The sequence below is a fragment of the Etheostoma spectabile genome, chromosome 12 (assembly GCF_008692095.1).
Source record: "Etheostoma spectabile isolate EspeVRDwgs_2016 chromosome 12, UIUC_Espe_1.0, whole genome shotgun sequence".
Lineage (NCBI taxonomy): Eukaryota > Metazoa > Chordata > Actinopteri > Perciformes > Percidae > Etheostoma > Etheostoma spectabile.
In genome coordinates, this window is record NC_045744.1 from 9,564,576 (window position 1) to 9,588,385 (window position 23,810).

Genomic DNA, 23,810 nt, shown 5'->3' on the forward strand with positions numbered 1-23,810 from the left:
TAGATAGATAGATAGATACATCGATAGATAGATAGATAGATAGATAGATAGATAGATAGATAGATAGATACATAGATAGATAGATAGATAGATAGATGATGTACAAGTATAGATAGATGTAGATAGATAGATAGATAGATATAGCCCCATTACAGCTGGATCTGTAAATCTATAGCCTACTCTTCATAAATTCCATGACAGCTGGATCTGTAAATCTATAGCCTACTCTTCATAATTTCCATTAGAACAACCTCTATGAGGAGGACCATGTGGAACTAGGTTACAATTGGCCGAAAGATACGGGCATCTGATTTGGGTTGACCTTTGACGGAACCTCTGTCACTCTCACTGGGTAGTATTCAAAAACTGACCATTTCTTTTTACTAGATAATCATAAAACATGTTATATAGGGCTTTTGCTAATTAACAACAGTCCGCATGTGTCAGCTGGGGGAGCAACGTCACAAGCGCAGCTGCTTCTGGTGAAACTTTCCCTACTAATGGTGTTTTTTTCCCCAGGAGGAACAATGCAGCGTTTGTCACCAGGCTACATCAAGCATAATCCCTGTACATGGATTATAGTTGCACTGAGATAAGTAAGTTAAGGCATTTTGAGTTCAGAGCAAAGAACAACTGGCCACATTTCATCCGTATTATTTATTATGTTACATTGTAATAAAAGCAGGGAAGGTTCCCTGTTATTGTTTTTTCACAATAGACCCTCATTCTATTACTGTACTATTTCAGAAAACCATTACTTAATCTAAAATAAAGTGGTGGTACTTGAGTCTCAATCCCAATGTTCCAATGAATTCACTTTTAATATTACATTTACATTGTAATCACACATATTCTGAATTACTGACCGTAAAATACACATTCACTTTTGTTCACTTGCACCATGTTTTTTTGTAGCCCTACAAATTGTATCAATACTCTGCACAGTATGACTCAGCGTAACAATATTGTAAAGCACAATAATACAGTAGCTTGAGAAAGTTTACACACCCATGCTAAAGTTGATTAAAAAGAGGAATAAACTAAATCTTTTGGAAATTGATCTTAATGCCTTAATTCAAAAAAAATTAGGAAAATCTAACCTTTTAAGGACAACAATTTTCTTTGTGAATGAATAATGTATTGTAAATAAATAATTGTTCTTCCTTAAAGTACAGAGGGCATAAATATACACACCCCTATGCTAAAGTCCCATAGAGGCAGGCAGATTTTTATAACCCCACAGGATCACATACCCTTCACCATACCTGGAGATTGTTGAATGGTGATTCAACAATGGAAGACGGTGAAGGGTATGTGATGATGTGGGGATAGTTTAATTACAAAGGCCAAGGGAGCTTTATCAGGATGCATAGTGTCCTGGATCCATGAAATAACTGGCCTTTAAAAAAAAAATCTGCCTGCCTCTATGGAAATTTAACATAGGGGTGTGTATACTTATGGCCCCATGTATTTTAAGGAAGAACATTTATTTATTTACAATACATTGTTCATTCACAAAGAAAATTGATGTCTTTAAAAGGTTGGATTTTCCTAAATGTTTTGAATTAAGACATTAGGGTCAATTTCCAAAAGATGTTTTTTTATTCCTTTTTAATTAACTTTAGCATGGGTGTGTAAACTTTCTCAAGCTACTGTAGATACATTTGGAAAATCACATGCACAATTGCAACACATTTGCCAGTTCTGTGCAATAAATATTTTCTGTCATAAATCCGGTTTAAGAGGGGTGGCAATTGAGGCACCCAGCAGAGGATATTGGCACAAAGGGATTCTTGTTCACGGTGGGACATGATTGGCTTGGAGAAAGGTTTACAGAAGATTTTCAGTGACTGTGACGGGGACGAGGCAGATAAATACCCCAAATCCACTGGGAGACCGGAGACATCCAGTTCTGAAGGAACTAGTGGTTTTCTTAAGAGTTTGCTTTGTGTGGTGCCACAAGCAGAAAACATGGTCAGCCGGTGAGTTTCTGATGAATTATTCCGTCTGTAATTGTTCTTAATGTCGTAGTGATTCCCAAAAGGTGGGGACAACGTGTTTGAAAACTACCTTAATCAGTGATGGATTTTGCTTTTATTCAAAAAGTGATAATTAATGTTATTTATCTCTTCTATATACATTCTTGGTCCTGTGACTTTTACACAGTCACTCGAATGGTCAATATATCTGCAGCTGATTAAGCTCCTGAAAGATTTAAAAACTCATGATCTGTCAGCAATACAGCTTTTAAGGACTTAAACTAGCAGACTCATTAATTTAACTAACTGACGTTTAATTTTTTTTGGCTGCGATATTGCTTGATGTCTTCACTTTTTGACAACAGATTTGAACACCCAGCTGGTAGCTACAAGAAGATTTTTGAGACATGCGAGGAGCTGGCTGAGCCTCTTCCAGCAACAGTCACAGGTTTGTTTGCATCTTTCAGACAGAAATAGACCGCAGGCAAATCATTCTTTGACAGTCTATATAGTGAGTATTTTTCGTCTTTCTTCTGAGAGCATAGGAAGTATGAAGATAGTATAGTATAGGAAGATTTTACAAATCTTTAACATTTTTTTTACAAATCTATACAATTCAAAACAATCTCTGATTTGAGTTTATTATGTTGCTGTTATACAGGTAGGATCCCTTCATTTCTGAAGGGGAGTCTTCTCCGCTTGGGACCTGGACTTTTTGAGATTGGAGATGAACCTTTCTATCATCTGTTTGATGGCCAGGCCCTCATGCACAAATTTGACTTTCAGGACAACCAGGTCACCTACTATAGAAAGTAAGACCTTGAGGACAATACTTGCATTTTGACATTTTTCAGACCATTTTACATAATTTACATTGTATGTAGCTAAATTAACCTGCAGAAACTAGAGCATGTGTGCATCAGGTTTGAATTTTAAATGGTGTGCATGCATTTCTAATCAAGCTGCACATACAACTGCATTAACACCATGGAATCATATCATAGCGGCATTTTATAAAATAAAGGATGTCTAGTAAATCCATTAAAAAAATGTTTTTCAAAATGGATGTATAAAGTTTTGGGATAAAATTATTTTTCTTCTTTTAGGTATATCAATACAGATGCCTACGTGAGAGCCATCACAGAGAAGCGTGTGGTGATCACTGAGTTTGGCACCTGCGCATACCCAGATCCCTGCAAAAACATTTTCTCCAGGTGGGTGGCACATTACCACACATGGTTTATTTTCCGGCTCATCCTCACTATCATGTAGATGCTTTTGAAATGTAAGTTGTCAAACTCATCCAGAAAATAAATACATACATTTTCCTTTGGCTCTCTTAAGTGATTGCACTGCTGAATATGCTACAGCGTTTTTTTTGGATCTCCAGACATATACTTTCATTTCAACAAATGTACTTTCATTTCATCTCATGACAAACCATTACCTTTGTACAATTGAATCTTTTTTTTTGTTTGCAGGTTTTTCTCTTACTTCAAGGGTGTAGAGGTCACAGACAACTGCCTGGTGAACGTTTACCCTATTGGTGAGGATTTCTCCTGAAACAAAAACCCAACACTCACTAAAGTAAAATGATCCCCTTGGAGCGTGAAGAAGGGTACCAAGCAAATATTCATATCTTTTGGGGTGAAATTTTCTTCAGAAACTGTACATTTTTTTTTTTTTTAAAGCACAGAAAAATGTTTTTTTTCGGTTGATTTGTGTAACTATGCAACATAATGGAGGACAGCCCCCCCTCACTTTGAGAGAGAGGGTCGGTGTAAAACTTAAAATTTGCAGGGAAAAGGGAACACGGCCCAAACATTGTAAGATTCACCCCGACCAGAAAGGTATGCATCAGCGGGCATAAACACAGTCTTTTTTTTAAAATAGTCTCTTCATAGCAAAAACGCTGTGAATGCAAATTTGGAGTTACTTATTAATATGATATGGGCCCGCACAGAAATTTAATTTTTTTTTTTTTCAACAATAAAGTTAGTAGTGACCTCTAAAAAGTTTAGTTACAACTAAATCTGGGAAACACGCGGGGCAGTCCTTGGTTGTTTAAAAATAAAAATTCAAAATAGTTTTTTTTTTTTAGAAATTGACCCTTGAGAAGCCCAAGGTGGGGTGCAGCCCCCCAGTGCTAAAGGGGTTTAAAGCCCTCCTTGTGCACAGGTGGTGTAGCTCAAAGTTTTTAAATAACCCTTTTTTTTGAAATGACATTGACAAGTAAGGTCCAAACTTTGACATGCTCCTTAATAATTTCAGCTTTGGCATGTCAGAAAACTACTTTGTCTTTGTGGAGACCCCGGTGAAAATCAACCTGCTGAAATTTCTGAGCGCTTGGAGCATTCGAGGCACCAACTACATGGACTGTTTCGAGTCCAATGAGAGCCAAGGAGTAAGAACTTGAAAAATTTTTCTCTTTGGGTGATTGGAAGTGATTTTCATGTCTCTGCCCCTGAAATCTCATGATATCTGTTTTGATATGTGGTTTATAGACCTTGTTTCACATTGCCAAAAAAGACCCAGGAGAGTACATTGATCACAAATCAAAAGGGGGACCCCCGGCGTTCCTACCAACAATCGAGGACCAAGGCTTTATTGGGTTGATCGTGGTGGAAAGGGTAAATGTTAGATTTATTTTAAAACCACCTGTAACCTTCTATTGTATTGAACAGAGGTTTGTTGTTATAATCGTTTATTTGTGTAGTTTTGAGTTTGTTTACAACTACCTCTGGTTGGCCAACTTGAGAGCCAACTGGGAAGAGGTGAAGAAGGCGGCCATGGGCAAAACCACAGCCGGATCCGCAGATTTATTCCCTGGAGCCCCAAACGGTGCCCCTTTTTTCCCTCACGACCCAAATTGCTCCCTAAAACTGTAGAGTCTCATGTTATTTGTGTTTATCTCATTGCGGACTCCATGTAGGAGGAGCAGGGGAAGAATCTTGTCAGCCTGCCGTACACCACGGCCACAGCGGTGATGCTCGCTGATGGCACCCTTGGTGGGGCAGGGTTTTGGGTTTTCCCGGGCCCTCCAAGGGGCAAACCCCCAAAAATTTAAGTACTCAATCAGGGGACTATTTATCTTTTAAAAATTTTTTTTTTTGTAGCCTTTGGTTCCCCAAAATTTAAATTTTCGGGTACGGGGGAAAAATTACACTAGCCCATGGTCTGGGTCTCAACTTTATACCGGGGCCCGGGGGAATTGACAAAATACCCTTCATTGAAAGTGATTCAGGTGTGTTAAACAAGGGTTTTTTTAACTGATTTTTGGGGTGATCTGAAAAATTTAATTGAAGACCAAGGAGACCTGGGTATGGCAAGAACCAGACTCCTACCCCTCAGAGCCTCTGTTTGTTCAGACTCCTGATGGGGTAGATAGGATGGGAGTCAAAAGCAAAAGAAACATAATACAATCCAAAACCCTTCTGTGATAAAATAATTGGTGCTGTGCAAATTTGGATGCTGTGCCATTGTGGTGGCTCCCGGGTCCCAGGAAACCAGGATACCCTCCCCCATCCTCACGCCCAAAATCTGTCTGAATTCAGGGCAGAAGTGGAGTGCCCATGGCCCGTCACCTTTTGGGGGTACAAACCTTAAAAAGGGGGGTTTTTTGTTTTTACGCCCTTTTAAAGGGGGTTTTTTACTCCACCCCAGCATAAAACAGGATAAATAATAACTAAATGGTTGCATGTTCTCATTTGCAGTTGGCATGAGTTGTTAAATAATAATATTGTGAATTGATGTGCCTTTTTGGTCAATTTCTGGAGTACTAAAAATTTAAAATGAATGTCAGCGTTGGTTTTTAATTAAAAAAAAGGATTTTTCACGAGTGCAAAAAAAATTTTTATGGTTGGAAAAATAAATTTTGCGAAATCAAAACATGTGGTTGTTTTATACTCTTCTCTTATGTGGTACTAGCTTTTTACTAGGCAGCACGGTGGCAAACAGAGGATAAAGGACAGTCCTTCAACCGCGATTCAATCCTCCATGAAACTGGATATTTACTGCTGCTGACCCTGAGCTCTAATTTCACTCAAAAGATGTTTTTGGGGTTAAAATAGCCTGGTGTACATTTATGATGCTTGGTATTTTCTTTAAAATTTAAAAATATATATTTTATAGCTTGCGTCCCTTTATTGCGGTCTTTACCTATTCATTATTTTGCCTTATTTAAAAAAAAAGGGAACTTATGTTTCCTACAAGCATTGAAACAGAATGTTAATGTCATGACAATAGATAATCCATTCTAAACAAGAAGCCAATTTTCTTGATATATCAGAGAATATGTATAGCAGAACAGCAAAAACAATTAGTACAAATAATCCTGAAGCCTACTATTGAGATATTTGTAGGGATTTAATATGTTGCCACACCAAATCATATTATGGCTGTGTTTAAACAGGTGACCTTTAAATTTTCAGTCCTTATTGGGTCTGAATCTCGTGCAGATCTTCAATACAGCTAAGCTGATTAAATGCGTCACTGCTTAATCTAACAAAAGAACATGTTGCAATCCACTGTTGTTTAAATGCATAACGGTGGATGGGTGGCCCTTGTGTACAATGACACCACATAAACCATTTCTTTGTATGTAAGGTTTATGTACATAAACAAGGTATCTCTTTGGTTTAATGGATCTTGAGCAGAAGGTGCAGACCTTTATATACAGTCTATGGTGCAGACGAGGATTAACCTTCTGTTTTTACAATTCCACTCTGTTTGTGCATCACACATAAAATACTTAACCGTCAGTCTGACTAACGTTTTCAAGCCTAGGAAACAAAGCATCAAACATTACTAATATGGCGTGGGCTCGCTTGCTGCATCAGTCAGCTGGAGAACCCTGATTATGTAGTCCCATTTTACACTCCACTGCCAGATTTAGGGATTGCATTAAAAGGCTCAAAGTAATGTTTTGAATCGTGTATTCTGTAATCTTTCATTTTGGTTATGTATAGAGCCACAAATCTGCCCCATTGCCTGCATTTAATCTACTTTGCCTGACTGATGATCAGATTTCTTAGATGAGTGGCAGCTGTTCTTAAGCCATAGGCATACAATTGTTTTTCCTTTATTTTATTTTTTACATGATGGCTTATTAGCCTTCCAAAAACCAAGAAAGAAAACAAGATTACAGGGAATATTATTTTTCAGAATGAACTTAAGATGAAAAACACAGCAAAGGAAAAGCTCAATGAAAAACTTGATATCTCAGATGTAACTATCACACCATAAAAGTCTCTCAGTATGAAATTGATTTGGGACAGAGGTTTGCAAAGCCTTAAACCAGTGTAAAAGTTATATACTTACTTTCCTAAATATAAAGTGGATTTTACACAAATGTGACAAAAAGATAAAACACAGGTAACAGAAAAAAAGACACTTTCATCAAATAATGACATATTGAAAAGAAATAATTGTAACTACTGCTACAGAAAATTGAAATAAAGCAACATTAATTATAGTGTAATAAAACAAAGAAATGTGATGTTAAATTAAAAAAATGACTTTGCTGGATTGAAAATTAATCCAAGTTCACCCTTAAATTTAGCCTCTTTTCTTTCTTAAAGAAACAGTTTGACATTTTGGGAAATATGCTTATTCACTTTGTGCCAAGAGATGAGCATATTGATACCTTGCTCGCCAGTACGCTAAATATGTAGCTATAAGAGGGAGGCACTTAGCTTAGAATAAAAACTGGAAGCAGGGGGAAACAGCTAAGTTTCTTTATTCTGTACTTAAATAGTTTTACAGGGCGTTGCACCATTTACAATTAGTGGTCCTTCATACCCTGGCTATGGAGCCATCCCTTAAGTTTCCCATTACTTACAGTTTTTATGCTAGGCTACGCTTATCGCCTCTTGGCTCCGGCTCATAAATTTACGCACAAAAATAAGATTGATACCTTCCAATTGTGTCAAAATGTCAAACTTTTCCTTTAAACTGGAGCAAGCCTCTGTCCCTTCACTTACACACAAAAACACACAACAAACGTCAAGCGGAACAAAGCAGAGGCTCACACTACCAAATCACGGATTTCATGAAACATATCTTCAGACTTACTTAAATGTGATAAGTGACTACAGACAGCTTTGAAAATACTTTTTCAGCTATACAACTTTTGCATCTCACAAATTAAAGGAATGACGTATTGATAGTGCAAGGTTATAAGGTACATATATTAATATATTGTTTAGATACTGTCCTATAAGTAAAGTGCAAATCTCTGGATCAGATGAAAAGTGTGTGCAAGCATTTCTAATTGTTGACTGACTGATCCACCTGCCCATGCACAAATGAGCCCTTTACATTGGCTGCCAGCTACTATCCACACGGCCTAGTGAAAGATTCCAATTATACATTTTGTATTCAACTCAAAGCATTTCCTATAATTTCTGGCAATTTGGAGCAACAAAATTTCATGTAGCCTTGATATCTCATGTAGATGTACGTTGTGTAGATATAAACTTAGGGGGGATTTCTGTGCGTGCATAATTTCTTTGTAATCCTGTCAAACTGGAAAAGTGATTTATCCCTCACTATCTAACACCAACAGTGTAAACTTCAGCTGTGTATTCCCATACCTCCAAAATGTAGGCCCATTCTAATATGAGAGCATGTTCAAGATCAATATGTTGAGGAAGTCTTACTGTTGCCACAGAAAGTTTCAAATTAAATCAAATGGATTTCTAGGTACACCTCATTGCATTTTGGTCAATAATCTGTTATCCTAATTATACATTTGTATGACGACTAAATGGGAATGAAGATGAACTGGGGTCAGTTGGGGGAAAACACCACTGAGACCAGCTCAAGTGGAAATGCAGTCAAACAACCCAAACAGCTCGCTCACAGTCAGCATGACAAACACACACAAACTCAATCATGCAGGGTCACCTGGAAACGGTTTCTTACAGACTTGTGTAACTGGTGGTAAAGACCAGCTTACTATTTAAACATGGTGGCATGGAAGGCCCACATTAGATGAGTAAATTTAGAATTTTTAAAAGTGCAAGAAAACAGCCAACACATTTGTTTTTTTACCTCCTCTCACTCTCTAAGAGTGCAGTTGTTGGGTTTGTGTGCGTGCGTGTGTTTAGAGCTGGATGAGCCGTGTTTGATCTAAGCTTGGGGAAGAAGGGGTGAAAAATCAGTTGGTCTCGTAGATGGAGAGCAGGGCAGCATCCACGGGCTCCATGCAGGAGGGGCATGTGAAGGATCTCATCAGCCAGTCATCTATACAGTCCATGTGGTAGATGTGCATACACGGCAGGAACCGGATTGGGTCCCCGTATACAAAGTCCAGCATACAGATCACACATCTGAAAAAATATTAAATAAAGAGTTTAAATACACACCAGTGTAAATATATAATTAATCTCTATTGTCTACTTAACTGCACAGAAAACTGTTCTCAACTTGCTCTTTGGTATTCAATGCTTCTTTTGTACTTCTGGTTGGATGACAACTGCATTTCATTGGCTCTGTACCTGTCCTCTGCTAAATAACAATACAGTTGACACTGTGCTGTGAGGCTACAAATCATCTAGGACTTAGCAATATCTTTATATATTATAACTCACACTGGTCTTTAAGGACACACTACGGGTATGTAGAACTGAAATGATTTGTCAATAAATGTAGTTGAGTGACAAAAACTTAATTGGCAACAATTCTGATAGCTGATTAATCCTTTAACTATTCTCTGGTTCCAGCTTTTTTATATTGATGGAAATTATGTTATACATATTGTTACCATAACATTTTATAGACTATATTGGGGCTGGAACTAACTCATTAGATGAAATATTAGTCTCATTTACAAGTGTCACAATATGTATACTGATGTCAGGGGCAGAAAAAAAAACACGTTTGAATAAATTACTATTGCTAAGCTCAAATGGCCTGCAACCTCCAGCAACGTAAACATCACAAAAATGCAAAGTGCTTACTCTCTGATCTTCTTCTCTGAGCCGTCTTGCCCTCCATCATAAACACCCTTTGGGAGGTGCTGAATGAGGCCGATGCGCTGAGCTATGCGGATCTGCTCCTCCTCTGTCAGCTGGGTGGCCAGACGGGCCTGACTAGGCGTGGGATGGTACATGGGCATGTGAGCCTGCTCCTGTTTACAGACAAAAGAACCCCAAAAATGAAAAAAACAACAACAACAATGATCCTCCTGTCAGCTCACTTAGTCTATACTAAGTGGTCTGACTGGTGAGGCTCTGTGCGTCAGTTTTAACTGATAAATAAAGCAGCTGTGTGGTGTGGACATCCGTAACAGGCCAGTTAAGGATTGTTTACTGTGGTATTCTACTGACGTTACACTGGACTCGAGGCAGCCTTAGAAAAAGGCCAGACATTAAACAAGGAGGGACACGGTCATACTTCAATAATCATCCCCTACTGCACATGAAGCATTTAGGTTTCTAGCTAACATTATTTTTATAACCACGTGTCCTGCGCTTTGTTTTTCTTAATTATTACCCTGGAAGTTGAGTTTTAACAGTCTCTTACCTGGTACGGCGGAGGTGCCTCCAGGTCAGGGTCTGTCCCGTCACCAAAACTCGCCCTGTCTGACTGTGACTCATGAAGCAGAGAAATGTCGTCTGATGTCGGAGACTTGAGACAGTTGCCCATATCTTCGTGTCTCCAGTCCTGTCCTGGCCGAGGTTAGAATCAGATCTTTGTTGCTAAAGTTGCTCTCGGTGGCTAATGTTAGTTTTGTCTAATAACCCCAAAACTATTAACTTACAGTTTAACTACACACTGCCAAATATACAATGTGCATGATTACAAAACTCCTACATTCACGTTAAATGTTACAGCAAAATGTCCACACTAGATTCTCTTCATGTTTACACGGACCTTCACCTGAAAAACAAAACAAAGAACTCGTGCTAACGACAGCTACAAGCTAGCCCAGCTAGCTACTTTTTCGCTAGCCAGCTGGACGACTTCCTTGATAAGTGTCGCTCATTCCTTTGTAGGAATCACAATTTCTACAAAATATCTATTTCAGCAACAGCTGTGACTGTACCACTGAGGTGCCTGAGTGTTGGACTGTAGCGACATGTCCGCCTTTAAACTTAGTGAGTAACATAAAACAGTTTGCTTCTTTGCTAGCTCTTTCTTCAATCGGAGGACATGTTATCGGTCCGTTGGATATGACGTACGGGTGTGATTCTGCGCGCTGATTGGATGATTTCCTTTACGTACTAGTTCTACAAAGAGAGCCTTTTAATTATGAAAATTATAATTTGTGATAAACAAATGATTATTCAAACCGATCATAAAATATGTTAAATAGATTAAAAAAAGAACAATCTAAAATCCAGTTAGTGAAGATATACATTTAAATAATGTTTCATTTAAAAAGTTTTATATTTTAACTACAGGAACGATACATGGGATGATGGGTTCCTTCTAACAGGTTTACCTACATCTAAAATAATAGAATCATTACTGGGCAATTCAATGTAGCTGCTTCAAATGCTGGCTAACTGTCACTGTCCTGGCAATAATATGTTATTTGTGAGAACATTAGCAGACTGTACTCTCCCACAGGGATCTAGGAGTCTTAGTCTAGGTGCACACACTGATGGTTCACCTGTGAGGGTGAACCATCAGTGTGTAGGACCTTGTAAAACCTTGTTTCTTGCTTGTAAAAGAGAAAAAGTGCCTTCATTCTCATTTGTTAAGAGCTGTTGCTATGACTAATGTTAGGCGGAAATATCTTTTGGTCACTAAAGGTTAGGGAGAAACCCCCTTGTAAAGATATCCTGTTTTATTACTCTCTGTGTGCACCTATACAGTTTACTATTTAGTGTATAATAGGCTATTTACAGAAAACGTGTTGTGTAATCAGAAAAACCAAATAGCAATACAAATACCAATTATAAAAAAGATGTGATTAGTTTTAACAACTAATAAGTATAGTAAATCAAGAAAATATATTAAAATAAAACAGTCAGTTTCCCACTTAAACTGGTTTCTGTGTGAGATGTTAATGTCATGGTTATAAGATCTTATTTATCAAGGTCGTTGATGTTGTTGATCCCAGACAGAAAATAAATAAATAAAAATGCATCCAATAACAGTTGGCAACTTGAGGACACCTTTATTTTTATATACAGCTATTGTACACATAAAAACCCACAACGTATTTGCATTCCAGGAACTTATGGATACAAATCGCTATGTTTTTGGTTAAGTGAGTTTCACAGAATTGACCTTCTTCAGGCAAATAAAACCAAAACACAAACCTTAAAGTGAACATTTCCAAGGATTCCTTTACCTTTAAAGCCCATCAGCAGATACTGTTTTGTTGTTACTTTTTTTCTCTAAATGTTACAAACAGCATAATTTCTCTGTACATTATTAGTAAGTAATAGAGTAATGTTAATCTGTGAAGCAAATGTGTCATGGGGTGTCTAAAATGTGTTTCTACAGTCATCGTCTGCAATGGTTCATACGATATTCACAAGGGAAAAAAAGATGAACAATGATTTTGTTGTCATATCAGTTCATGGTAAAATTACACGCCCAACACATGTTAAATATAATTGTTGGGAAAGTCTCAGTTAAAGGGTGTTGACTGGTAAAAAATAAAAGCAACAGACTGTTTTGAAGGATAATTTTAAAGGTTTGAGGTTTGTTGGAGGCATGATTTAACAATAACAAACAAATAAGCATATCTTCTGTTATTCTATTACTGTATTCATACCTGACAACTTATCATGTTCAATACCAAAACATTAATGGCAAAGGAAATCAGGCAGTTTTTTCCCCTGCACATACATTCACACTGTAAAAAAAAATCCAGCATTATTGAGTGTTACTTATTAGTATCCACATTGTCTGGTAAAGTATCAGATCCCTCTTCGTCATGGCTTGTTCTATTTTAATAAATGGCAATGGTGTGATGATCACAATGTATTTTACAAAACAATTAATTTATAAGAAAATGTAGTTACATATTCACACACCCCACAGATACATGTTAAGATCAACACTGAATCATTTAGAAACATCTTCAGAAATGAAAATATCCATTGACATAAATTACATAATTTGATCCATTTATTATTTTGTACATCCCGTATCTATTTGAGATGTATTATTACTCTCTATCATCAAGTAAAAGTCAGGAAATAGACCTTATTTATTGTCAGTGTGTGAATTGGCAACTACAGTTTCAGGAAGTTCTTTTTGTTTGTTTTGGGTTCATATTTTATCAAACATCCAGAGTGCTCCTGGCCTCTAAGCGGTGATGCAAAAAGAGTCACATTAACCTTCGCTTTGTACTGTCGTACAGCGTCTTAACACCTCTCTGGGATTCCCCCTCCTCCCTCATGCTGTGCCGACTGTCCCTAGCACCTGTCATCCTCCTCTGTGTCGCTGAGAGGATCACAGCCAGCAACAGAGGTTGTCTGTGCCAGGCGCTTCCGAAAGTGTCCGTTGGGGACCTGCCAGCCAGTCCGCAAGCGTGGGCGGGCCGAGCTGATGGTGTTTGAGCGTCCCAGGCTGCAGGCCACAGCCGCCTCGAAGGTTAACGTCTCCATGGGGCCAGAGGGGTCTGGGCTGTGGTCCCCCTCTTGGGAAGCTAGGAATGGCTCGGAGGGGTAACGCCGAGGTGGGGACGCGTCTCGGCCTGCCTCGCTCAGCCTGTCACCTGCGACCTGCTCTTGGGTCTCCCAGTTGGGCTTGCCCCGCCTCATGGTCTCTGGGCTGCCTTGCTCATCCTCGTCTTCACCGACGGAGGGGTGAAGCGGAGAGTAGGAGATGTGAGGGCGAGAGCGGGTCTGTGATATGGGTCGTCGGCCACTCGGGGTGCTGGACTCTGATGTGGAGGGCACCGGACTGTCCGAGCTGTTGCCCTGGAGACCAGAATAAAGACAAAATGGAACAAACAATGTCTTCATGGACTGTCTTTTGCAGGACATCTGGTAATTTAAACCTGTCAAAGTTTAGCAATGGAGGGGGAATTTGGTCATTCAATTTTATTTTCAGTGACTTTAAAATGTTGTTAATTTGTGACACTAACTTGTTGCTGTCCAAGTCCCTGAAGTCAGTTAGTTAGACAAAGCTTTTCTGACCCACCTGTTTATCTTGGCGGTGTGCTCTCTCTACACTAGAGGATCGTGAGGGCTGAAAACTTCTCTCCTCTGAGTTACAACGAGACGTGTCTGGAGAAAGGAGGTGAGAGCGCTCCTTAGACCGGCCACGCTCCCTGTCGCCCTGCTGTCTGTGCTCTGACCGTGAAACTAGAGGGAAGACATTCAGGCAAGGAAAAGACATTACATGACAAATACAGAGATACAGAGCTAACTAAAGGGGGGTGAATGTTTTTCCTGTTTTTTAACACAAGTTTTCGATGTAAGGAAATGGTGGGGGAAAAATGCTTCATATTGTATGCACACAAGCTGATGTGATAATAACAGGCAAGCAGCAGAACTAACCAGCAGCCTTGTAGCTTTTGTGACGAGGTCGATAGAGTCTCTCAGGACTTTTCTCCTCCTGCCAAAGACCATTCACCTGCTGATCTGCAATGGTGGAGGCTGAACGTTTCATGGAGCCACTTGCAACCTCCGTCTGCTTATATGTGAACACACACAAAACAGACAAACATGCAAGCACAAGGTACATACACAAAAAAACATATTGTAATTACATTCAGATTATTTATTTTAGAGACAAGTGGACCAGAAAAGTTTGAAAAAAACATGCTGAAATGAGAAAGTTTAAGGAAAGAAGGCCCCATCATTCAAAGATCACACACCCAATTTTAACAATCCCACACCCAATGTTAACAATTCTTTGAATCTTAATCAGACTCCCAAAATGACAAGCCAACACTCTACTGATTTAAACTTCGCCATCACATAAGGAACCAGGCACTTTGGCATAAGAGCCCATGCAGCCACTGACATCCTCACGTTCCAGCACAGAGGCCATGTCATGGAAGATGTGTGTACCTGCAACTCTACAGCCAGACGGGGCATGGAAGAGGCCCGCACACACAGACCCCTCCCTAGTGAAAGCTCCTGTGGGGCCTCAATCCCCCTACTGCACTCGCCCACCTAGGTGAGTACAGAAACAAAAGAAGAAGGCAAGGACGGACACCAATCGGGCTCATCCCTGCCAGGACTGCCAATATACGGAAGTCCAGTGTAAATGACAGAAAGGCAGACAAGCCATTTCATCACTAAAGGTCATCTATCATAAACATCACCATCGCCATCCAATCAGAAGCCATTCCAGCCAATCACGGACAGATTAAAAAACTAGCAACAGGAAAACTGACTTTAAGGAGGAATAGAAACAGTGGAGAAGACGAGCAAGAATAGACAATAAACAAAACAGTTTACAGGGAAAGATGGAATCCATTTCTCAGCTTGGAAGTACATTCAGTCATGCACGTTGAGGTCTTAATAGCTATACAAACGGAGCCAGACAACATCTGTCTAGGGGCCAAACCCATTCCTCTGCAAGAACAAAGACTAATATGTGGGGATTTCAAAATCATTTCATGTCATTTATCTAGCAAGCGATGTAGACCTGTAAAACCAGACAATATAGACACAACAAAACATTAACAAGTTTGACAATCTGCCTTTGCTATTCCAATCTCAACAGGACTAAGAGACAGGAGCACAAAGAGCAGCGATGCCGTGCTCTGCAAGGCATGGAGAAAAGTCACAGAAATGTCAACAATTACAATATGTTAAAACTGTTTTTGTGGAGTTAAACACTTAAATGAAAAGTGTGCTTGTTCAGAGTTAAAATCTGTGTTCTACAACAGTTGTTTTGAACCTGGGGGTCAGGAGCCCCCTAAGGCAGGGGTCTTCAACGTTTTCCAGGCCAAGGACCCCCAAACTGATGGCGAGATGGAGCGGGGACCCCCTAATTATATATATTGTATAAAATTGTGTTATATCAAACTGGTCCTATAGTGCCATGTGTGCATTGATGACTGAAAGACATCTTCTGCCTCCATTTATCTGTTTACTACAGTGTGTTGAATTCATGTTAATGTGTATTTAAAGACATTTCAATTAGTGGAAAAAATTGCAGGGGGGGGGGGGGATATAAAAAAAAGTCTAATCAACCAAAACTTTCGCAACCCCCATGCAGTACCTCCGCGGACCCCCTAGGGGTCGCGGACCCCCTGTTGAAGACCCTTGCCCTAAGGGATCACAAGATAGCTCTAAAGTGCAACACACATCAGCAGTGTATGACACGTGTCAAAACCCACACGTCCATTGTTTACTATGTACGTCCGCACACCAACAGGCTCGGCACATCCCTCCTACTGCACTAGGGCTCTGTTTTGGGAAGATTTTTTTATAATAAAAAACTTAAGAAGGGAGAATTTTTGCTTTTTTAAAAAGCTGCTGGTAAATGGACTGTTCTTATCTAGAACTTTTCTAGTCTCAACGACTACTCAAAGTGCTTTTACATAGAACAGGAACCATTCACACGCATTCATACACTGTGGCCAAGGCTGCTGTACAAGGTGCCACCTGCTCTTCAGATAAACACTCACACACATTTACATTATGATGCGCAGCATCGGGGGAAACTCGAGGGTCATTGTCTTGCCCAAGGACACTTTGACATTGGACTGCAGGGCCAGGGATTAAACCACCAACCTTCCTATTGGCAGGCCATACCTAACCATGATGGAACGGCTGATATGTCATGTAGTTATTGCACGGAGTGCATTTTTATACTGAGGCTTTGTCCTACCACAACATTGATGTAGCATATGTGTGTTTGTGTGCGTGCATGCATGTGTGCATGACAAAAAGAGAGAGAGAGGTATGTTTATAATATTAAAACGTGACTTTAGAATGACATCTTCTTGCTCAGGCAGTTTTCTAATCACAGCAACTGTTCCTCAGTACTAAGCTAGTACTTGTGCCTGAAAAAAAAACTATATCCGTATTCCGTAACAATTACTGGTGAAATCTGAGTGCTCGACTCACCTCGATACTATAACTTGACAACTTCTTTTGTCTGGTATAGAATAGGGACGAGTGGGATGTGTGTTATGGATGTCAATTGATGTGACACATTGTGATGCTGCAGATGTATGTTGCACTTAAAGTAGGGTTGTAGAATGAATAAACACATAAGAGAGTAGAAAAAAACATTACTCTTCAATATGATATTTAATTTTTACTCTAAAAATTGTTCAAGAAACAATCTGAGGAGGATAATTGCTGTTTCATTTAACTGGCCACAACCACCTACACATAAGCAACCTGTGACAAGTCAACAATGCTTTGTTTTAGGGGGTAACAAGTTAAAAAGGTTAAGCACCACTGCTCTAAGACATGGTTGTGGTATTTATGGTTGAAGGCTCAAGTTGGTCCTCTATCTTACCAGATTTTGCTCTTGACTAGCATCAGGGTCGGCGCTTATGGGCTGCAAAAACAGTTCCTGAGGTGAGATGGGGCTCAAAGCCACAAATCCTCCTCTGGTCCTGAATTAACATAGAGATGAATAGTAAACAAATGTTTAAATAGAGGCACATGTACAAATATAACAAATCTGTACGTGTGCACAAACTCACAGGGCTGACCCAGCGCTGTGGCCCATCATTGGCAGCGTCTGGGTGTTGGACAGAATTTCCTCGGGAAGAGCAGAGCTGTCCAGACGCTTAAATATTAAGCTACTCTTCTAAAATGAGAGAACAAAAAACACAACAAATTAAACAGAGGTCAGAGGGCTTCATTCCATATTTATTTTCACATTGTTCAGGCTAAGAATGTACAAGAGGATTGAGTACTCCACACCCCAAAGACAAGACAATTCAGTAACTTCTGTATATTGCCATTCCTCCATTTATGTACTGTACATACTGTGGTTCTGTTTGGTAGCAGTGGACTCTTATGAACGAACGTTAAATATATATTATTCTGTCATTGTTATTCCTACATTTCCCTCCTGTACTGACCCTCCTAAATACCTATTCTGCACATTCCAATACTGTCATAATGATAGAATAATAATTAGAAAATCAAAATAGAAGGTTTAAAATAAATATATATACATATATACATTGTAGGGGCTGCGCGTGTCCTTGCCGCTGTAGAGATCAACGCAGCGCAATAGAAATGAAGAGGGTGATGCGTTTATGGCCCGTCAGCGATAACAAAAGTTAGTCTTGGGAGCCTGACTTGGTGGATATAGAACTTCTAAAATGCCTGGTGGTGCTAGTGTTAAGAAATATTGCCAATTGGAAAAGAACTTGATTACTGTTTTGCTACTGCAATTCTTCTTTAATTTAAAAAAAAGTTTTTTTCTGGTTTAACATCTTAAAGCTAAGGGAATATCATAGCTAAAAAAATATTTTTTTGTTTCTTTATGTAATTGATCAAATTGTGCCTTAAAAGTGTTCCATAGTACTATAAGAGGAAATTATAACAGATCCCTTGTGACAGACGATAGACATAGTTGTCTAAAGCTGTGCTGTGAGATTGAATGTTTTTTCTTCTCCTACATTTTCAAAATCTATTTGCATACCTCTTTGAATATGATTGTAAAACCGGTTGAGGAAGTTGATAACAGCATGCAGAGCTGACCTGAGCTTCAAGTTGTTGCCTGAGCTTCTTGGCTTTGTTCAGTTTGAAGTAGTCCATTATCATCATCGAAGCATAGATCTTTCCCACTGTCATGTCCGTATCTGTGAGGGCAGACACGCTACATTAACTGTTACTGCTTGTCTCTCAGTATTACATTGTAAGTATTTCCTCCGCAGTTAGAGCCAGACCTTTGTTGATAGGTACCAGTAGGTCCAATGTCTTCTGAGGCAGATAAGGCCAAATGATACTGATCTCTTTTTGTAGTTCACTATCCAGGGTGATACGATCCTCACCTCCTGTAACAAACATCCACATTCAGCCACTTTGGCAAATATAATAGGTTACATTAATGGTTTTACTAAAGCTGAACAACTAGTCATTCAGCTAATTGATGTCATACCTATTAATTAATTAGCTAACTAAGAACTACCTATTAACTAACTAACTATGAAACAGGGTGAAGCAGCTTTCAGTTTCTATGCTCCTCATATCTGGAATAAACTCCCAGAAACCTGCAGATCCGCTGCTACTCTCAGTTCTTTTAAATCAAGGCTGAAGACCTTTCTTTTTGATGCTGCCTTTCTTTAAATGACTGCTCATTTCTTTAAATTTCTTATGCTGCACTGTAACTTTTATTCTTGTGTTTTATGTGTCTATTTTTTAACTGTCTATTCATGTGTTTTACCGGTTTTTAATGCTTATGATTTTTAACTGTTTTTACTTGTGTTTTATCTGTTTAACTGATTTTGTGTAAAGCACTTTGAATTGCCCTGTTGCTGAAATGTGCTATACAAATAAAGCTGCCTTGCCTTGCCTATGAACTATCTATTAACTAACTAACTATGAACTACCTATTAACTAACTAAATAACTAACTAAGGAACTCGCTAAGAACTACCTACTAACTAACTAACTAACTGGCTATCTATGAACTACCTATTAACTAACTAACTATTAACTTAATAATTATAAACTACCTGAACTAACTAACTTACAACTTTCTCAATTGTGATGATTTGCTGCATTTGTTGTTTGTTGCATGTTTAAGTTTTTGATTGTTGGTTGGACACAACAAGCAATATGATGTGAACTTGGACATGTTCACTATTTTAAGTCATTAGACCAACCAACTAATCTATAGTTGAACCCCTAGATGCTATATCACAATCATGAAATGCCAATTAGCGACTCTGACCTCTAGCTATTTTGATGTCCAAAGCTGTGCGGATGAGTGACATCAGCGTGGAGGTGAAGTGGACGGACATGTCCTCATCTACAGGCATGTTCATCAACACCAACCTCTGAGAGACGGATAAAAGGAAGACAAGTCAATCACTATAGTATACATATTGAGCAGGAAATACCAGACAAAATGATTTAGTCTCTGTACATTTTCCTAAATTGAATAATAATCAAACATCAATCCTTCAATTGTATTACCCTCGACTTCATAAAGAGTCTGCTAGTATGTTCCCTTGAATACACTTTATTTACAATTTATATTTGTCTTTGCTGTAGTATATATCATGCATCTATCATACAGATAGGGTAGGTTTTACTTGAGTTTTGATTTTATCTAGCCCTTCTGTGTTTAGTGCTTATTAAGGGATTATGTTCAGTACCTTGTAGGCAATCTTAGCAGGGCATTTTTTGCCCAGGCCCAGGGGTGGTGACATGTGGGTTAACATCTCATACATGGCAGTGTAATGGATACGACCACTACAGAGTGATAAGGGGAGGAGGGGAGGCACAGAGAAACAGACGCAGAAGGTGGAGAGTTAAAAAAAAAAGTAATAAAAAACAGATCTAATACAGATGAAGACAAACTGCAAGTACCCTTTTCAAGGTCTTGTACTTGTTATGTGGCATTCAAGATTTTTAGGACAATGATTTCTTTTTTTAGCTAAAATTTAAGCACAGTGAGCTCTAGATGTTCTTTAGCACTTTTGGAATGTTATCAACTTGTGCTTAACATGACAGATCATTGCACTGAAAAATGTCTTTCACACGCTTTGACGGCCCTCTGCTGGATAAAGATAGAACATGAATGTTGATGAGGTCTGCTCGAAACTAAATAAAACTGAAAATGTGAAAATGCAGCAGTTATAAGATCATGTCTCACCATGCCAGACGATCATACTCCCCCCAGATGCGAACAAACTCATCCAGGTGATGGGGACCCAGAATTGAGGAGTCTCGTGTCAGGTATTCAAAGTTATCCATGATTACAGCCACAAACAAATTTAGCATCTAAAAAAGCACATGTAGAACAAAATCAGTGTGCAAGCCAGCAGAGAAATTGACAACTATATAAACAGAGTGTTATTTTGGTGGAGCCCTGACCAGAAACGAGCTAAAGAATATGAATGAGACGAAGTAGCAGTAGGCAAAGTCAGTCCCACAGCCTCCCTCGTGGTCTGGAGACATGATTAGAGGGGGGATGGAGGAGTCTGGTTCACACTCCTGACCAGATAGACATGAAAGCATAATCTCCTGCCAGGACTCCCCTGTCGCACTCCTGGTGGTTTAAACACAAACACCTAGTTAACATCAAATTAAAGGGGACATATCAGGCTCATTTTCAAGTTTATGCTTGTATTTTGGGTTTCTACTAGAACACGTTTACACGCTTTAATGTTCAAAAAACACTTTATTCATACTGTCTGTTTGAATATACCTGTATACCTGTGTCACCCTGTGTCTGAAAAACTCTGTTTTAGTGCTTGTTCCTTTAAGACTCCCGAAAATACCCAGTCCGCTTAGATTGGCTTGCAAGAAAAATATGGCGCACCTTTGCAAATGTAGTTTTCGAGCTGTGGGAGGAGATACTCAGATAGGGGGCGGCATATTCTAATGAGCCTGCATGTGACAGGAAGAAGAGCCAAATCTAAATGGCTTGTCCCATGTTTTCCAATCTAGGCAGTCCACAAAAAACTGAATGGGTTGTTTATTTCAGTTTGTGCACAAGCACTAAAAACAGTGAGTTTTTCAAGATATGTCATACTTTTCTAGAAATGAAAGAGAAGTAAGAGAATGGAAACTAAAGGCATGAAAGGTATTTTTTCATAAGCCCACCTGAAGAGCAGCATCAATGCACTAAAAAAGGTCTTAAAATTGTTGTGTTGGTTGATGTGACTCTCATCATTCAGCTTGATGTTTCCAAACACCTACAGAAAACAGGTTTTGTTAACTTCATTGGATTCCCATTAGCTTCTGCCATAGCAGTAGTAATCTTCCTGGGGTCCAGGGTTAGTAATATAGTAAATATAAGCAATCAATTATTTCAATAAATGGTGCAAATAACCTCATATAATATACAGTATACAAAATACAGTTAAAAAAGAATGCACCAAACAAGCACCATACAAATTACAACAATACAGCAACATTTAAGCACACAAACATTTGTAAAATCCATTACAACTAAGTGTACAGAAGCACTGTATATATGTTTGATTTCAACAAAGAACCGTGACAGTCTGTTATATTTGTGAAATATTAGTGAAAGGATACCTGCATTCCAATTATGGCGTATATGAAGAAAAGCATAGCAATGAGAAGACAAACATAAGGAAGAGCCTGTTGGAGAAGAGACAGTAAAGATTAAAACATTACCATCCACCTTGTGTGAGGAATCAAAGTGATGAAAAATATATTGTAAAATGTCCTACCTTGAAAGATTGTACAAAGGTCCACAGCAGAATACGGATGGTGTAACCTTGTCTCAGCAGCTTGATCAACCTGGCTGCTCGGAAAAGCTTCAAGAAACTCATGTTGATGGTGTTCACCGACTGGCGCACAAATGGTTGGAGAGAGGGTGAAACAAAGAAGAGAAAGGGAGAGAGTGGCAGACAGAAGGGAGAGACAGGATATAAAACACAGATGGCAAAATTCATCACAACATGACTTAAGTTGTGTCTGGAGGCAGGGATCGTAGCACACAAGGGAAACTTGTAAAAAGACAATGCTGCATTTAACACTGGCTTTTTGTGCCTTTTTTAAAGGGTCACAACACCGTGAAAATGAGTGGTGCCTTGGCAGTATCTTACCTGTAAATCCACAATTATCTCACTGATGCTGCCAAGAACAGTGATGAAATCAAAAATATTCCAAGTATCTCGAAAGTAGTTCTGCGGAAAAAAGAAAATGTTTTAAGTAATCTGACTAAACATAGGCAAATTCTTCATCAGTGGTGCTAGATGGGATTTAAATGGCTTCTCTCTTCGATTGATCTCTTCTTTTGTCAATGCTCACCACCAAACCAAATGCCATGATCTTGAGTATACACTCCATAGAGAAGAGGACAGTGAAGGCTGAGTTGAGGTGTTTAAGGACCATGTCGTAGGCTGCCGGGGCGGAGTGGTACTGAAGGAAAAGAGAACTTTAAATTTACTGACAGAAGGATTATAAGAAGTCATAGTTTCCACCCTGCTGTTGGTTACAGTTCATTTCAGTACGGTATGAAGATGTTCTTCCAGAGACTTAAAACTTGCTTGAGATTGGTAATCACATTAAACATTGCATTCAGGTGCTTGTTGGAAGTTATAACATTCTTGTACTGTCGAGCAACGAAGAGCTATACCCAGCATGCCGTTCAGCGGTGTAACAATTACCTTTAATTTCAATTAGATACTGTTCCACTATGAATCCTGATGTGCAGAGTGCTTTACCTTCATCATGAGGACCACAGTGTTGAGAGCGATCATGACTAGCACTGTGTTCTCAAAAGAAGGCGATGCCACAAAGTGCCACAGTCTGTACTGGAAGGTTTGTCTGTTCTGCGGCATGTAGCGGGTCATCGGCTTGGCACTGATAGTAAAGTCAATGCAAGCCCTCTGATGGACAGAAATTTACCAAAACAGACATGAATTAATATGTGTAAATGTAAATGTGTGTATGTATCTGCACATGTATTTCACCACGACACACCTCGTTCTTTTCCAGAGTGCACTCCTGAATCATCTTGTCACCCTGCTCCTGGAAGGTGATGATGATCAGAGCCACAAAGATGTTTACAAAGAAGAACGGGAAGACCACAAAGTAGACCACGTAGAAAACAGACATCTCCATTCGGTTCCCTCGACTTGGCCCCATGCTGTCCTCTGTAACATCGGTAGAGTGTTGCAGGACCCTAGCGGAAAGAAAAAAAGGGGAGAAAAGCGAGGTAATTTATATTTTTTAATACTAGTAAGACCAATTTGTTTTTTCTTAAATTTTGATGTATTAAATTA

At 39.1% G+C, this 23,810-nt stretch overlaps 3 protein-coding genes across 9 annotated transcripts in view; 1 reads left to right on the top strand and 2 right to left on the bottom strand.

Annotated features, from left to right (window-relative positions):
- Nucleotides 1–1,724: 1,724 nt before the first annotated feature.
- Nucleotides 1,725–5,566, top strand: LOC116699280 (retinoid isomerohydrolase). The gene is given in 15 exon segments (XM_074783872.1): nt 1,725–1,982; nt 2,345–2,427; nt 2,641–2,791; nt 3,086–3,193; nt 3,461–3,587; nt 4,081–4,157; nt 4,251–4,383; nt 4,484–4,599; nt 4,601–4,609; nt 4,696–4,771; nt 4,773–4,820; nt 4,912–5,024; nt 5,096–5,184; nt 5,263–5,376; nt 5,447–5,566. Coding segments are annotated over 13 exon segments (1,236 nt in total). The 5' UTR covers nt 1,725–1,809; the 3' UTR covers nt 5,118–5,184; nt 5,263–5,376; nt 5,447–5,566.
- A 1,497-nt stretch (nt 5,567–7,063) lies between these two features.
- LOC116699694 (RING finger protein 11) lies at nt 7,064–11,180 on the bottom strand. Its single transcript, XM_032532397.1, has 3 exons — nt 10,506–11,180; nt 9,941–10,110; nt 7,064–9,310 (listed from the first exon to the last, which is right to left on the bottom strand). Exons 1-3 carry the CDS (start codon nt 10,626–10,628, stop codon nt 9,139–9,141), a joined length of 465 nt encoding a protein of 154 aa, XP_032388288.1. The 5' UTR covers nt 10,629–11,180; the 3' UTR covers nt 7,064–9,138.
- Nucleotides 11,181–12,082: 902 nt separating this feature from the next.
- Nucleotides 12,083–23,810, bottom strand: part of cacna1eb (calcium channel, voltage-dependent, R type, alpha 1E subunit b) — a 58,536-nt gene continuing 46,808 nt past the window's right edge. For 3 of the 7 annotated variants that reach the window (XM_032531255.1, XM_032531252.1, XM_032531259.1), the window contains 19 exons: nt 23,509–23,710; nt 23,250–23,414; nt 22,834–22,944; nt 22,629–22,709; nt 22,251–22,370; nt 22,093–22,158; nt 21,655–21,746; nt 20,923–21,097; nt 20,702–20,829; nt 20,202–20,298; nt 19,775–19,880; nt 18,769–18,876; nt 18,581–18,681; nt 17,569–17,675; nt 17,379–17,478; nt 14,966–15,070; nt 14,450–14,585; nt 14,091–14,254; nt 12,083–13,867 (listed from right to left, as the gene is read on the bottom strand). In XM_032531255.1, the coding sequence (XP_032387146.1) occupies nt 13,361–13,867; nt 14,091–14,254; nt 14,450–14,585; nt 14,966–15,070; nt 17,379–17,478; nt 17,569–17,675; nt 18,581–18,681; nt 18,769–18,876; nt 19,775–19,880; nt 20,202–20,298; nt 20,702–20,829; nt 20,923–21,097; nt 21,655–21,746; nt 22,093–22,158; nt 22,251–22,370; nt 22,629–22,709; nt 22,834–22,944; nt 23,250–23,414; nt 23,509–23,710 (2,671 nt within the window). In that variant the 3' untranslated portion in view covers nt 12,083–13,360. The remainder of the gene's footprint in view (nt 13,868–14,090; nt 14,255–14,449; nt 14,586–14,965; nt 15,071–17,378; nt 17,479–17,568; nt 17,676–18,580; nt 18,682–18,768; nt 18,877–19,774; nt 19,881–20,201; nt 20,299–20,701; nt 20,830–20,922; nt 21,098–21,654; nt 21,747–22,092; nt 22,159–22,250; nt 22,371–22,628; nt 22,710–22,833; nt 22,945–23,249; nt 23,415–23,508; nt 23,711–23,810) is intronic. The other 4 variants (XM_032531253.1, XM_032531257.1, XM_032531256.1 and 1 more) reach the window with 4 other exon arrangements.

Coding starts and splice junctions, on each gene's coding strand:
- LOC116699694 (XM_032532397.1), bottom strand. CDS start 10,628: ATGGGCAACTGTCTCAAGTCTCCGACATCAGACGACATTTCTCTGCTT. Junction 10,111..10,505: donor AGGCACCTCCGCCGTACCAG/GTAAGAGACTGT, acceptor GTCTGTAAACAG/GAGCAGGCTCACATGCCCAT. Junction 9,311..9,940: donor TCAGAGAAGAAGATCAGAGA/GTAAGCACTTTG, acceptor ATATTTTTTCAG/ATGTGTGATCTGTATGCTGG.